The 15,584-nt window shown below is 43.5% G+C and overlaps 1 protein-coding gene across 2 annotated transcripts in view; it reads right to left on the bottom strand.

Moving 5' to 3' along the window:
• Positions 1 to 15,584, bottom strand: part of PDZK1 (PDZ domain containing 1) — a 65,458-nt gene that overhangs the window by 36,651 nt on the left and 13,223 nt on the right. For both annotated transcript variants that reach the window (XM_082244255.1, XM_082244256.1), the window contains exons 2-3: positions 4,816 to 5,027; positions 1,440 to 1,689 (exon numbers count right to left, since the gene is read on the bottom strand). In XM_082244255.1, the coding sequence (XP_082100381.1) occupies positions 1,440 to 1,689; positions 4,816 to 5,025 (460 nt within the window). In that variant the 5' untranslated portion in view covers positions 5,026 to 5,027. The remainder of the gene's footprint in view (positions 1 to 1,439; positions 1,690 to 4,815; positions 5,028 to 15,584) is intronic.

Genomic DNA, 15,584 nt, shown 5'->3' with positions numbered 1-15,584 from the left:
TTTCCCTGTGTTTTTTCTTTTCTGAGCATGCCCAGTCTTGCAAATCTGCTGTCTGTCGGCCAAATTCTGTACTGACTGGCGAATAATCGGCCGTTCTGGTGTCGGCATACAAAAATTTTAATGCTTGCACGACAGATTCTGTTCGGCCGAAAGTGCGCTGTCGGCTGTCGGAAGCATCATACTAACAAGCCGAAAATCGGCCGATCGGTCGTCGGCCGAATCTTTTCGGCCGACAGTCGGTACGTGTGTACGGGCCTTTAGTTCTCTTTGTTTACATTTGCTGAGACTATGATCAGGAGAAATTTTCCTGCACACAGCCTCAGCTGTCGTTTTACTTAAAGTGGTTCTAAAGCCTTAAAGTTTTTCACTTTAATGCATTCTATGAAAAACCATCTGCAAATGTCCCCCCAGCCCCCCCTTATACTTACCTGAACCTGATCCGATCCAGCGATGTGCATGAGAGCAGCAGCTCTCGCCCATGTCTCCCTCTTCCCTGGACAGATCGACAGCAGCAGGAGCCAATGGTCCAACTCCTGAAAAAACCCCACTCCATGATCCCCCTCTTCACCAAATGATTTGGGCCAGTACACAAAGCAGGGTCCTTAAAGACATGGATGAGCAAGTTGGGGTGGAGAACCTTGACTGGCCTGCACAGAGTCCTGACCGCAACCCTGCAGAACATCTTTGGGATTAATTAAAGTGCCTGACCTCACAAATACGCTTCTAGAAGAACGATCAAACATCCCCATAGACACACTCCTAAACCTTGTGGACAGCCTTCCCAGAAAAGTTGAAGCTGTTATAGCTGCAAAGTATGGGTCAAATTAATATTGAACCCTACAGACTAAGACTGGGATGGCATTAAAGTTCATGTGCTTGTAAAGGCAGTTGTCCCAATTCCCAATACTTTTGGCAATATAATGTATCTAGAAATGGAAATCATGCCTAAGCCTTCCCATTAGAAAAAAAATCTTTTATCTTGATTTTCTCCTGAATGATAGCATGTGTAGCAATGAGTTTGGGTTCAGGCTTGGGTTAAGTCCAAACCCAATTTCCTCCAAACCTGTAAGTTATCTGTCATTGCTGATCCAATGAGCTGTGGGTAGGAGATTCTCTGTACCGCATCTTATGAGGGTGGTTATTCCTGTGACATCATTTACCTAGTATGGGCAGATGGCCATATTACGTCAATGTCATTTTTCGGCCATGTGAATGTAATAGATCTGTTGTGTTGGTGTCAACTAAAAGCACATTTTTGTATGTATTTAGGTCACTCCGTTTTTTGGAAAATCTTTGGATTTTAGATTCTTCACTGCACATAAGACTTAAGTAACTCCGACCCCAAAACTTCCATTTTTTTTCCATACCTCTGACCCTCAGACTAAGAACTTGGAACTTGCCATTGCCAACTCTCTGTTCAGATTTGGGTTTTCCCTTACCTTTTACGCACTTTAGGGAAAATCCAAAGGTTCCTTTGTCTTTCACCAAATAGCATAGTCTTGGCTTTGGTGTGGAGGATTCGCTGGGTTTTGGTGTGGAGGATTCGCTGGGTTTTGAAGTAACAACTTCGTATGAAGGTGGTTTACTATCAGCAAGGTCCAAACTTTTTTGCTTCAACTTCTTGTAGGAATCTTTATCTAGAACTGACAAACGGACTGAACTTCCACTGGCCTTGATAAGTTCTACAACCTATTTGTCAAAAAAATAAAAATAAATCAGTATTCACCAGACCAGTGATATCGCTGAGATTGTAGCATATCTATTCACCAGAAACCAGTGACATCACTGAGCATACAACATATCTATTCACTAGAGCCCAGTGACATCACTGAGAATGCAGCCTATCCATTCACTAGAGACCGGTGACCTCACTGAGAATGCAGCTTATCCATTCACTAGAGACCAGTGACATCACTGAGAATGTAGCCTATCCATTCACTAGAGAAGGGTGACATCACTGAGAATGCAGCCTATCCATTCACTAGAGACCAGTGACATCACTGAGAATGCAGCCTATCCATTCACTAGAGACCAGTGACATCACTGAGAATGCAGCCTATCCATTCACTAGAGACCAGTGACATCACTGTGAATGCAGCCTATCCATTCACTAGAGACCAATGACATTACAGAGAATGCATCCTACCCATTCACTAGAGACCACTGACATCACTGAGAATGCAGCCTATCCATTCACTAGAGACCGGTGACCTCACTGAGAATGCAGCCTATCCATTCACTAGAGACCAGTGACATCACTGAGAATGCAGCCTATCCATTCACTAGAGACCAGTGACATCACTGAGAATGCAGCCTATCCATTCACTAGAGACCAATGACATCACTGAGAATGCAACCTATCCATTCACTAGAGACCGGTGACATCACTGAGAATGCATCCTACCCATTCACTAGAGACCACTGACATCACTGAGAATGCAACCTATCCATTCACTAGAGACCGGTGACATCACTGAGAATGCAGCCTATCCATTCACTAGAGACCACTGACATCACTGAGAATGCAGCCTATCCATTCACTAGAGCCCAGTGACATCACTGAGAATACAGCCTATCCATTCACTAGAGACTGGTGACATCACTGAGAATGCAGCCTATCCATTCACTAGAGACCGGTGACATCACTGAGAATGCAGCCTATCCATTCACTAGAGACCAATGACATCACAGAGAATGCATCCTACCCATTCACTAGAGACCACTGACATCACTGAGAATGCAGCCTATCCATTCACTAGAGACCGGTGACCTCACTGAGAATGCAGCCTATCCATTCACTAGAGACCAGTGACATCACTGAGAATGCAGCCTATCCATTCACTAGAGACCAGTGACATCACTGAGAATGCAGCCTATCCATTCACTAGAGACCAATGACATCACTGAGAATGCAGCCTATCCATTCACTAGAGACCACTGACATCACTGAGAATGCAGCCTATCCATTCACTAGAGCCCAGTGACATCACTGAGAATACAGCCTATCCATTCACTAGAGACTGGTGACATCACTGAGAATGCAGCCTATCCATTCACTAGAGACCGGTGACATCACTGAGAATGCAGCCTATCCATTCACTAGAGACCGGTGACATCACTGAGAATGCAGCCTATCCATTCACTAGAGACCGCTGACATCACTGAGAATGCAGCCTATCCATTCACTAGAGACTGGTGACATCACTGAGAATGCAGCCTATCCATTCACTAGAGCCCAGTGACATCACTGAGAATGCAGCCTATCCATTCACTAGAGACCAGTGACATCACTGAGAATGCAGCTTATCCATTCACTAGAGATCGGTGACATCACTGAGAATGCAGCTTATCCATTCACTAGAGACCGGTGACCTCACTGAGAATGCAGCCTATCCATTCACTAGAGACCGGTGACATCACTGAGAATGCAGCCTATCCATTCACTAGAGACCGGTGACATCACTGAGAATGCAGCTTATCCATTCACTAGAGACTGGAGATATCACTGAGAATGCAGCCTATCCATTCACTAGAGCCCGGTGACATCACTGAGAATGCAGCCTATCCATTCACTAGAGACTGGAGATATCACTGAGAATGCAGCCTATCCATTCACTAGAGCCCGGTGACATCACTGAGAATGCAGCCTATCCATTCACTAGAGACCAGTGACATCATTGAGAATGCAGCCTATCCATTCACTAGAGACCGGTGACATCACTGAGAATGCAGCCTATCCATTCACTAGAGACCAATGACATCACTGAGAATGCATCCTACCCATTCACTAGAGACCAGTGACATCACTGAGAATGCAGCCTATCCATTCACTAGAAACCAGTGACATCACTGAGAATGCAGCCTATCCATTCACTAGAGACCAGTGACATCACTGAGAATGCAGCCTATCCATTCACTAGAGATCGGTGACATCACTGAGAATGCAGCTTATCCATTCACTAGAGACCGGTGACATCACTGAGAATGCAGCCTATCCTTTCACTAGAGACCAGTGACATTACTGATAATGCAGCCTATCCATTCATTAGAGATCAGTGACATCACTGAGAATGCAGCCTATCCATTCTCTAGATATCGGTGACATCACTGAGAATGCAGCCTATCCATTCACTAGAGACCAGTGACATCACTGAGAATGCAGCCTATCCATTCTCTAGATATCGGTGACATCAGTGAGAATGTAGAGTATCCATTCACTAGAAACTGGTGACATCACTGATAATGCAGCCTATCCATTCACTAGAGACTGGTGACATCGCTGAGAATGCAGCCTATCCATTCACTAGAGACCGGTGACATCACTGATAATGTAGCCTATCCATTCACTAGAGACCTGTGACATCACTGATAATGTAGCCTATCCATTCACTAGAGACCGGTGACATCACTTAACATACAGCCTATCCATTCACTAGAGACCAGTGACATCACTGGGAATGCAGCCTACCCATTCACTAGAGACCAGTGACATCACTGGGAATGCAGCCTATCCATTCACTAGAGACCAGTGACATCACTGGGAATGCAGCCTATCCATTCACTAGAGACCAATGACATAACTGAGCATACAGCCTATCCATTCACTAGAGATAAGTGACATCACTGAGCATACAGCCTATCCACTAGAAACCAGTGACATCACTGAGAATGTAGCCTATCCATTCACTAGTTACCAGTGACATCACTGAGAATTTGACCTATCCAATCATTAGAAATCTGTGATATCACTGTTAATGCATCCTTTAGATCTGGCCAATTAAAGACTGTAACCATCCAAATCAGCAATGATATTACCTCAGGGTGCTCTTTGTCATCTACGAATACTCCGTTGACCTGCATTACTCGGTCTCCATCTTTTAGCCCAGCTTTGTCTGCAGCACTCCCCTTTTCAATTGAGCGGACAAGGTGGCCCTGTTCATCTTGTTCAACGCGTAGGAAAAATCCATAGCCCTTTCCCTCTTCTTTGTTTATGGTACATTCCCGAGGCTGGACGGTGGAGGCCATGTCTACAATAAATGTCAAAACTACGGTTAAGAAAATGTTTTGATATACACTCCTACCAGGATACAGCCGAATTAACCGGAAAACCCGTGGGGTGCAAAAGGTTTTTATCTTTTTTAGTTCTGTTTCATCTTTTTAATTTTCATTTCTTGTCTCTAACCTTTTATCTTCCTTGTTCAGTTGAATGTTCACCAACCCATCAAGGTATTAGCTACATGACCTCGGAAAGATTTGCCCCCCTTAATGACCAGGCCATTTTTTGCTGTATGGCACTGCATTACTTTAAAGGGTAACTCCACTTTCGTGGAGAAAAAAATAGCGAAAAAGAAAAAAACAATATAGTGTATACAATTGCGACATAAATCATATTGTAATTGAATGTTATTAAAAATTACCTTTCCTTTTGAATCTGCAGCTGTTGTAATTTTCTGAAATTGCAATGCAATATGGCTACCTGCAGCTGTTCTGTACACAGAATGTATACTGACCACACCCCCAGAAACATCATTTCCTGCTTGTGTGATTGGCTCACTGATTTTCCCAGAAGTCTGCCTAAGATACAAGTCAGATTTCTGGCAAAAAAGTCATTTTTGGTGAGATACTCCCAATAAGAACACGTCTAAAGGGATGCAGGCTCAGCAGATTCGCTTATTAGAGCTCTGCAGCTGCCACAGCTGATTGATAATTATGAAACCACTCCCATTTGACCCACTCAGCACAGAGGCACAGAGGAATAAACAATGATTTCTTCAGAATAACAAAAGTTAGGAATCTGCAACAAAGTTTGTCAAAATCCTTGCAATGTACAGAGATCACCCAGAGGGGAATGTTTTTTTCTCAACAAAAGTGGAGTTACGCTTTAATTGACAATTGCACGGTCATGCAATGCTGTACATAAACTAGATTTATGTCGTTTTTTTCTTTTCCCGCAATAGAGCTTTCTTTTGGCGATATTTGATCACCACTGCGTTTTTAAATTGTTTGCCCTATAAACAATAAAAGACTGACAATTTTCTAAAAAAAAAAACCCAAAAAAACAATATTTTTTACTTTCCACTACAAAACACATCCAATAAAAATTTAAAAAAAAATCGAATTTCTTCATAAATTTATGCCAATATGTATTCTGCTACATATTTTTTGGTAAAAAAAGACCCAATAAGTGTATACTAATTGGTTTGCGCAAAAGTTATATCATCTACAAACTATGGGATATATACTGGAACTTTTATTTATTTTTTTTCATACTAGTAATGGCGGCGATCAGCGACTTATACCATGTCTGCGATATTGCGCTGGACAATCGGACACTAACTGACACTTTGTGGGAACCAGTGTCACCAATACAGTGATCAGTGCTAAAAATATGCACTAATGACACTGACTGGGAAGGGGGCTAAACGTTTAGGGTAATCAAAGGGTTAAATTTGTGCCTAGCCAGTGTTTTTGAGTTTTACGTGTACTGCATTTACTAAGGGATGTGCTGGATTTTATTCCCTGCTTTGCAGGGAAACCAAATCCAGCACATCCCCACTGACAGGACAGAGCTCTGCATTGGTTACATAGACAGAGCTCCATTCTGTCTGTCTCCTTGCCGATCAGCGGGTGCCGGTGGTCATCCAATGGCCGCCACCCGCTGATTGGCTTGTACTGTGACTAATTACTGTAGAAGCGGTACGAAACTCACTTGGCTAGCATAAACTCCAGCCTAGAATTTTCTCTTCAGTTAGGCCCTGGATCCATGGATGCATTATTGTAACACATTCAAATTGGGATGACACATCCTAGTCCCTTGGGCTGCTAATAAACCCTGCAAAATAAGATGAAGAATACTTACCAGGCTGGCAGGTGGTGATTCCTAGGTTTTTATAATTTTTCAGTAGTGATGTAATTGCCACGCCTTATGTGGATTTTAAAACAAAGGTAAAAGTGTGGTCCTAATTTAATATGTACCAGTGAGGGAAAAAAGTATGTGATCCCCTGCTGATTTTGTATGTTCCCCACTGACAAAGAAATGATCAGTCTATAATTTTAATGGTAGGTTTATTTTACCAGTGAGAGACAGAATAACAACAAAAATACCCATAAAAACACATTTAAAAAAAGTTATAAATTAATTTGCATTTTAATGAGTGAAATAAGAATTTGATCCCCTTTCAATCTGCAAGATTTCTGGCCCCCAGATGTCTATACAGGTAACAATCTGAGATGTGATCCTTCTACATAGGATCACATGTCTCTATGGTAATTTCAGATGCCACGCCCCCCACAGTTAGAATCACTCCCCTAGGCTCACATTTAACCCCTTGATCACCCACAGGGTTAACCCCTTCCCTGCCAATGGCATTATTACAGTAACAGTGCATATTTTTAGCACTGATTACTGTAGTAATGTCACTGGTCCCCCCCAAAAGTGTAAAAAATGTCAGTTAGGGGTCTGATCTGTCCGCCGCAATATCGCAGTCCCGCATAAAATCGCAGATCGCCGCCATTACTAGTAAAAAAAAAAAAAAGAAACAAATAGTTAGTAGACGCGATAACTTTAGCGCAAACCAATCAAAATACGCTTATTGCTAATTTTTTTACCAAAAATATGTAGCAGAAAACAAATTGGCCTAAAATGTTAAAAAAATTTTGATTTTTAAATTTTTTTTTTGGGAATGTGATATAGCAGAATGTGAAAAATATTGTTTTTTTTTTTCAAAATTGTCGCACTTTTTTGTTTGGGTACAGCGTCGCATGACGGCGCAATTGTCCGTTAAAGCAACGCAGTGCCGAATTGCAAAATAGGCCCTGGTCAGGAAGGGGGTAAAATCTTCCGGGGGCTTAAGTGGTTAATGGGTGAAATAAGTATTTGATCCCCTATCAATCAGCAAAATTTCTGGCTCCCAGGTGTCTCATATACAGGTAACGAGCTAAGATTAGGAGCACTCTCTTAAAGGGAGTTCTCCTAATCTCAGCTTGTTACCTGTATAAAAGACACCTGTCCACAGAAACAATCAATCAATCAGATTCTAATCTCTCCACCATAGCCAAGACCAAAGAGCTGTCCAAGGATGTCAGGGACACAATTGAAGACCTACACAAGGCTGGAATAGGCTACAAGACCATCGCCAAGCAGCTTCGTGAGAGGGTGACAACAGTTGGTGCCATTACTCGCAAATAGAAGGCACACAAAATAACTGTCTGGGGCTCCATGCAAGATCTCACCTCATGGAGTTTCAATGATAAGGAGAACAGTGAGGAATCAGCCCAGAACTACACGGGAGAATCTTGTCAATGATCTCAAGGCAGCTGGGACCATAGTCACCAAGAAAATGAAATCCATTAAATCCCGCAGCACCTGCAAGGTCCCCCTGCTAAAGAAAGCACATGTACAGGCCTGTCTGAAGTTTCCTAATGAACATCAGAATGATTCAGAGGAGAAACGGGTAAAAATTTGTGGGCAGATGAGACCAAACTCAAACTCTTTGGCATCAACTCAACTCACTGTGTTTAGAAAAGGAGGAATGCTACCTATGACTTCAAGAACATCATCAACACTGCCAAACATAGAAAAAAACAAACATGTAACAGGCGCATAAGCCACACAATTAAGCCAAAGTCCATATGGGTCCATAAAGTCTTTATAAGTTAGATGGGAAGAAGAGTCCAACATTTAAGGCAGCCATCTAGAAACCAATGAGCCAGGGGTTCCACAGAGCTGAGGATAATGAAAAAAAGAGGCGCCTCTAAGTGTAGACTTGTAAACACATTTATTTAATAAAAGTATGCACTCACATCTAAAAATGAGCAGGTACGCATAAAAGACCCTCCTGGAGGTTCCAAGATACCACCCACCTATCTTGGAACCTCCCAGGAGGGTCTTTTATGCGTACCTGCTCATTTTTTAGATGTGAGTGCATACTTTTATTAAATAAATGTGTTTACAAGTCTACGCTTAGAGGCACCTCTTTTTCTCCTTAACCACTGCCAAACATGAAGGTGGAAACAATATGCTTTTCGGGTGTTTTTCTGTCAAGGGGACCGGACAACTTCACCACATCAAGGAGGCAATGAACGGGGCCATGTACCATCAAATCTTTGGTGAGAACCTACTTCTCTCAGCCAGGGCATTGAAAATGGGTCATGGATGGGTATTCCAGCATGACAATGACCCAAAACACACGGCCAAGGAAACAAAGTATTGGCTCAAGAAGAAGCACATTGAGGTCCTGGAGTGGCCTAGCCAGACTCCAGACCTTAATCCCATAGAAAATATGTAGAGGGAGCTGAAGGTTCGAGTTACCAAACGTCAGCCCCAAAACCTTAATGTCTTGGAGAGAATCTGCAAAGAGTAGTGGGACAAAATCCCTCCTGAGATGTGTGAAAACCTAGTAGCCAACTACAAGAAACGTCTGACCTCTGTGATTGTCAACAAGGGTTTTGCCACCAAGTGCTAAGTCGTGTTTTGCAAAGGGGTCAAATACTTATTTCACTCATTAAAATGCAAATCAATGTATAACCTTTTTGAAATGCTTTTTCCTGGATTTTATGTTGTTGTTATTCTGTCTCTCACTGTTAAAATATACCTACCATTAAAATTATAGACTGATCATTTTTTTGTCAGTGGGCAAATGTACAAAATACTTTTTTCCTCCACTGTGTCTATAGGTGTTAGCATTCCAATAACTTTGTACCTGATGGGTGGAGGCACTTATTGCAGAGTTATTTTAAGAGGAATAGTGTTGAGTGCTAAGTTCCCTCCACCAGCTCTTCACACACTTATCCATGTCATCCCAAAGGCAAAGAAGGGAACCACCGCACCGCAGACCATGGTTCCAGGCCATTTCCCTAGGAGATTTTTGTTTTCCAGGGGACCTTAAGATAGGGACCCTGCCACTGGGCTTCTACCTATGGAACCTCCATCACCAGCCAACCACCGCTCCCTCTCCCGATCTGGCTGCTTTTCCTTTTCTTAACTATACACTCTTCACCACCCGGAGGGGTTAACTAGAAGGTTTACACTTTTAAAATGTGAAAGACTGTTCTGTGGTGCCCATACCTTTTAGATAAGCTGGTTTCCCAAAACAGTAGATAATAGGCTTTAGTCCACTGTCCCATATCAGGGTCGTGCTCCAGAGTAACCCCAAACTTGGTGTATTGATTACATCTGATGTATATGGTCTTACTTCCAACTTCCCACTGGTCAAAGACCCCAAGGCCCAACCTCCTCCTGCCCATATTCCCTCTCAACAGGAAGTGGCACAGGCAGAGAGAAGGCACACCATAGCGCACTATTACCCTTGAACCACCAAATATTAACCCATTTTTGTCAAATACCACCTGCTATGCAGACAAAACCTTTTTTAACGTGTCGAGTGGGAAAGGTTAGTCCCTCTGTCAGGTTTTTACTGCTGCCTGTGTTTGAAATATTCACCCTTCTATATTCACTGGATATTATATATACATTTCTAATGAACACACTTGGTTAAAAGGGGAAATCCTCTGAATTTGGGAGGTTTCCTCTAACGTCCTGTTGCATCCTTAGGATAGGAAGCGAAGCAAATTTCTTCAGTGGTACACAGATAACAAGAAACGAAAAAAAAAAAAATCCAGTACAGATTTTACGCCGCCTGATGACGTAGACTTCTACGAAACATGTAGGGGAGTCCGTGTCTGCGTCTGACGTCACAAGCCGGAAGAGCTCCGATGCCGCTGCGGTGGCTGTATCACATACTACACATCGGTTTGAAAGTTTTTTCAAGGCCTTTTTAAAGATATACTTTTGGTGAGTGTATTATACTTCTATCTTAATAGATTGTATGTTCAAGACGTATTGCACCATTGGTCCTTTTATTTTCTATGGTACCATCTGTTGCATGGGATTCCTGCAAGGACAAAACATACTGCTTACTACACTGTCCAGCCATATGTATCTTATGTGAAGATTCTGGAGCCGGATGTCTGCTAGTAAAATTCCTTTGGATTTTAAAGGCTTCTTTAGATCACTGTGAGAGCAGTGATCTAAATTTCTGGTAAGAGCCTCGCAGATCCATGTGGTGGAGGTACATGTCTTCTGTCTGTACACCAAGTTTTTGTCCTGCTGTTGCACATCGAGGTGTCAAGAAAGTGGACTTTTTGTTATCTCTTTTCTTTTTATAGTGTCCAGATTGACTTTGGACTGCATTTTAGCACTGCATTTTATTTTAATATTATTCTGTTGTCCTCTGGTAACTGATGCTGGCTGCTATTTAACACTAGGGCGCGCGGTTTTTCTTTTATTCCAGTACAGATTTTAAGCCTTCGCTGCTCCATCCAAAACCAAAAAAAATGTTTGGGCTATAGATACACTTTCAAGCGTATCTAAACCCAAAAACTAGAATGCAATATCTATCATATTTCTAGTCCTTAGATGTGTAGGCTGCATTAATCTTCTTATTTTTAAGCTTTTTCCCCCTTTGTTTTTATATGATGATCTTGCAAACAACACATTTCCTGTCTGGCTTTATGGCTAAACTCATTTCCACTGTATCGTTCCACGTTTGCTACACATCCTGGGCTCAAACTAGGGTTGCCACCCATCCAGGATCCACCCAGACAGTCTAGTTTTGAATCATGTGTCCGGGTTTTGGACCGCCTTAAACCTGGGCACATTAGACCATCTCCATGTCACAGTCGGTTTCACCTAGACAAGAGGGGTGGCACATACAGGAACCCCTCCATTTTCCTTCTGCAATCACTAAGAGCCTGCTTCTTCTTCTTCTCCACTCAGCAGGTGCAAGAGGAAAATGGTGGGGATCAGTTCCTGTATATACTGCCCTTGCTGCCCCTTCTGTCCAGGTTACTCTTATTTTTGCTGCCTGGCCCTTTGTGCTCCCCTTGTCCCCCCAATTCAGGATAAGGATTGGGGATTGGGCTGATAAATATGTCATTTACTTGCCCTTTCCTTTTTTCAATGAACTCAGTGAGGGATCAGTACTGATCCCTCACTGAGTTCATTCATCATAACCAAAGCATAGTAAACAACAGTCCTCCTAAAAAAAAAAAAAAAAGAATTCCTGTGCACCCCTAAAGCATTCGGGTTTGGCTTGAAGAAAAGGTGGCAATACTAATTCAAAAGTGTCTCCATTTGTTCAGAATCATCACCATTGCATGGTTGGTTTATGGGATTAGTAGTTTATATAGTAAAGATGAGGATTATTTTCATTATTGTCTGTTCAGAAGAGACAAATACACGGCATTTCTGCCTAGGTTATACAGGAATTTTCTGTACTTGCTGAGAACATTCTGAAAATATGAAAGCAAATGCAGCCATCACATTGAAGGACTTGAAAACGGAGGTATATTTCATATTTTTGTTTTTATGTTTAAATACTCTGTAATAGGACTATGTTCATATCTCACATTGTTTCTTCTATGCCAAGTGAGTTAGATGCAGGTTTTTGGGCGCCATAGCTCTTTAAGAGAGTGAAGATTTGACTCCCCATTGACCAAACATTAGTATTGATCTTCTTTTGCATCATTTGTATCATTGAAAAAAAAAAAAAGTTTGCAACAGAATCACTTTAACTGTCTAACATGGAATTTATGTTTTTGCATGACTGTGCCATTTTTCCAACTATTATCTCTCTTGGAAAGACAGAAGTGCTTGTGTAGCACCCTCAAGTGCGCTACTAGATTAGTGCAGGAAAATTTAAGTATGACTCAGGGTAATTTTGTGAGTCAGAAAATGGGTCAGGGCTACTGCAGGTCAGCTGGATGACTCCAAAGAGGCAGGTCTCTGGTACCTCCCCCTGGATCTGGAAGTTTGGAGAAACTTCTAGAAGTTTGTGGTCAGGATCTTCATAATTGATTGAACTTGGTCAATCCCCAGAATGTCCTGGCAGGGTGGCTGGGTCAGTCCTTAAAAATGGTGGAGCCATGCTATCAGGAGAGTTGGGGGGGGGGGAGAGCTGGGGTGCTGAGGAGACATTTGGTGGCTTAGGAGAGGGTGTGTGTGTGGGGGGGGGGGGCTCTGCTTTCAGGCTGGGCTCGGACTGGCTTGGAAAGATCTTATCAGTGTTAAGGTTTGAGGAGGATTCTTGCCTAAGGATCAACAGGGAGTAGAGAAGACAAAGTGAGTACATCAGCACACCCAGGGATTCACAAGGGGAGAGACTGCTGCATGTAGCAAGCTTTCAGGAGGACAGCGCTGTGCTTAACCCTTCCTATCCCTTGCCCTGGGAGATCTTTGGAGCAGCCAGATGGGCTGGTGGACAGGCAGCCAGGAGGGCTGGTAGTTCCTGCAGGCAGTAGAGCTGGGAAGCAGTGTCTACAGAGGAGAGGTAAAACTCCTCTATGCAGATCACAACATGCTGTGCTATTTTCTCTAAAGGGACTGAGAGTTCCTAATCCTCAAGGGGCTTTTGCTTTTAATTACTAACAACTGTCAGTGTCCAGGAAGGAGGACAGTTCATGATCTTGTACATAGGAAGGAAATTGTCCGTTTATTGTTTCGGTCAAGCTGAGCATCCCATAATCCCTATTCCCTATCCAAGTTATTACCCCTAATAAAACAACAAAACCAAATTCAGATACTGTTTCTTGTGCCTGGATGGAAGTGAAAAAAGCTTGTTGCCTGGCTGTGCAGGAGTAGGGGAACCAGTTAAAAGCAGCCCCTGCAGTGGTAGTGCTACACTTGTATTATAATGGTACTCTACATTGTCTTGGTATTGACGAAGTGAATAGCAAAGTGCAATAGCAACTTATTCCTATCAAGCAGTGCCAGGACAAGGTCATCCAGTGCCCAGGGTAAGGATGCCAAACTGCGCCCCCCCCCCTTCCTTTAGGGTTAGGGTCAAGGTGCCCCCCCATCCCTGCAATAAACCATTGCCAACCAGGCCAACCGTCCCTCCTGCCCACCCCTTGTCCAAGCTATCAAGTCAGCACTTTCAACTTTGCTTTTATACCTGCATGAGCTACAATTACAACACCTCCTGATAGAGTAACATGACAGATTTACTGCCACTATAATAAAGATTTACATAGTAAATGAAGCAATACCTGTAAAAGAAGACTGTAAATTCCTATTCAGAGAATTTTTTCAAGTCCACAGGACATTCGGGAGTGTTGTCCTCCTGAGACCCCCCATCCCTAACGGTTTCCTCTGGCTGATGTCTATGGCCATGGCTTTTTTTCAGGGGGAACGCGGGGGAACGCAGTTTCGACACCTCCAGCACTGAATGTATGTAATGGCAAGGGGTGCTGGTGTGTGCTGGAGGGTCTATTGATGTTGGCTGCTGGGGATCCTATTGTTGCTGCAGGGGATCTATCGTATATTGCTGGGTGACAATTCTTTCTGGAAAGGATCTACTGTTGAGGGAGGGGACTATTGTTGCTGGCTGCTGGAGGGTCTATTAATGCTGGCTTTTGGAAGTCTATTGTTGCTGGAGGGTCTTATAATACTGGCTATTGGGGGTTTATTGCTGCTGGCGGAATCTATTGTTGCTAGGAGCGTTCATTGTTGCTGGCTGCAGGGGACCTATTTTACTGCCTTTCTTGTTATCATTAACAAATTCCATTCAAATTTCTTAGCACTACAAAATTATATTTGGTTCTGTATTTTCTAAAAGGGGCATTATTGGGAGGCGGGTAGGGGGTACAATCATGGAACACTGTTCTGAGGTGGGTAGGGGGTGGAATCATGGAACACTGTCCTGAGGTGGGTAGGGGTGGAATCATGGAACCCTGTTCTGAGGTGGGTAGGGATGGAATCATGGAACCCTATTCTGAGGTGGGTAGGGGATGGAATCATGGAACCCTGTTCTGAGGTGGGTAGGGGATGGAATCATGGAACACAGTTCTGAGGTGGGTAGGGGTGGAATCATGGAACCCTGTTCTGAGGTGGGTAGGGGATGGAATCATGGAACACAGTTCTGAGGTGGGTAGGGGTGGAATCATGGAACCCTGTTCTGAGGTTGGTAGGGATGGAATCATGGAACCCTGTTCTGAGGTGGGTAGGGGTGGAATCATGGAACACTGTTCTGAGGTGGGTAGGGGATGGAATCATGGAACACTGTTCTGAAGTGGGTAGGGGATGGAATCATGGAACACTGTTCTGAGGTGGGTAGGGGATGGAATCATGGAACACAGTTCTGAGGTGGGTAGGGGTGGAATCATGGAACACTGTTCTGAGGTTGGTAGGGATGGAATCATGGAACCCTGTTCTGAGGTGGGTAGGGGTGGAATCATGGAACACTGTTCTGAGGTGGGTAGGGGATGGAATCATGGAACACTGTTCTGAAGTGGGTAGGGGATGGAATCATGGAACACTGTTCTGAGGTGGGTAGGGGATGGAATCATGGAACACAGTTCTGAGGTGGGTAGGGGTGGAATCATGGAACACTGTTCTGAGGTGGGTAGGGGTGGAATCATGGAACCCTGTTCCGAGGTTGGTAGGGATGGAATCATGGAACCCTGTTCTGAAGTGGGTAGGGGTGGAATCATGGAACACTGTTCTGAGGTGGGTAGGGGATGGAATCATGGAACCCTGTTCTGAGGTGGGTAGGGGATGGAATCATGGAACACAGTTCTGAGGTGGG

This window comes from Pelophylax lessonae (genome assembly GCF_965119305.1).
Source record: "Pelophylax lessonae genome assembly, chromosome: 2".
Taxonomy (NCBI): domain Eukaryota; kingdom Metazoa; phylum Chordata; class Amphibia; order Anura; family Ranidae; genus Pelophylax; species Pelophylax lessonae.
This window is presented reverse-complemented; position numbering and strand designations above follow the sequence as displayed.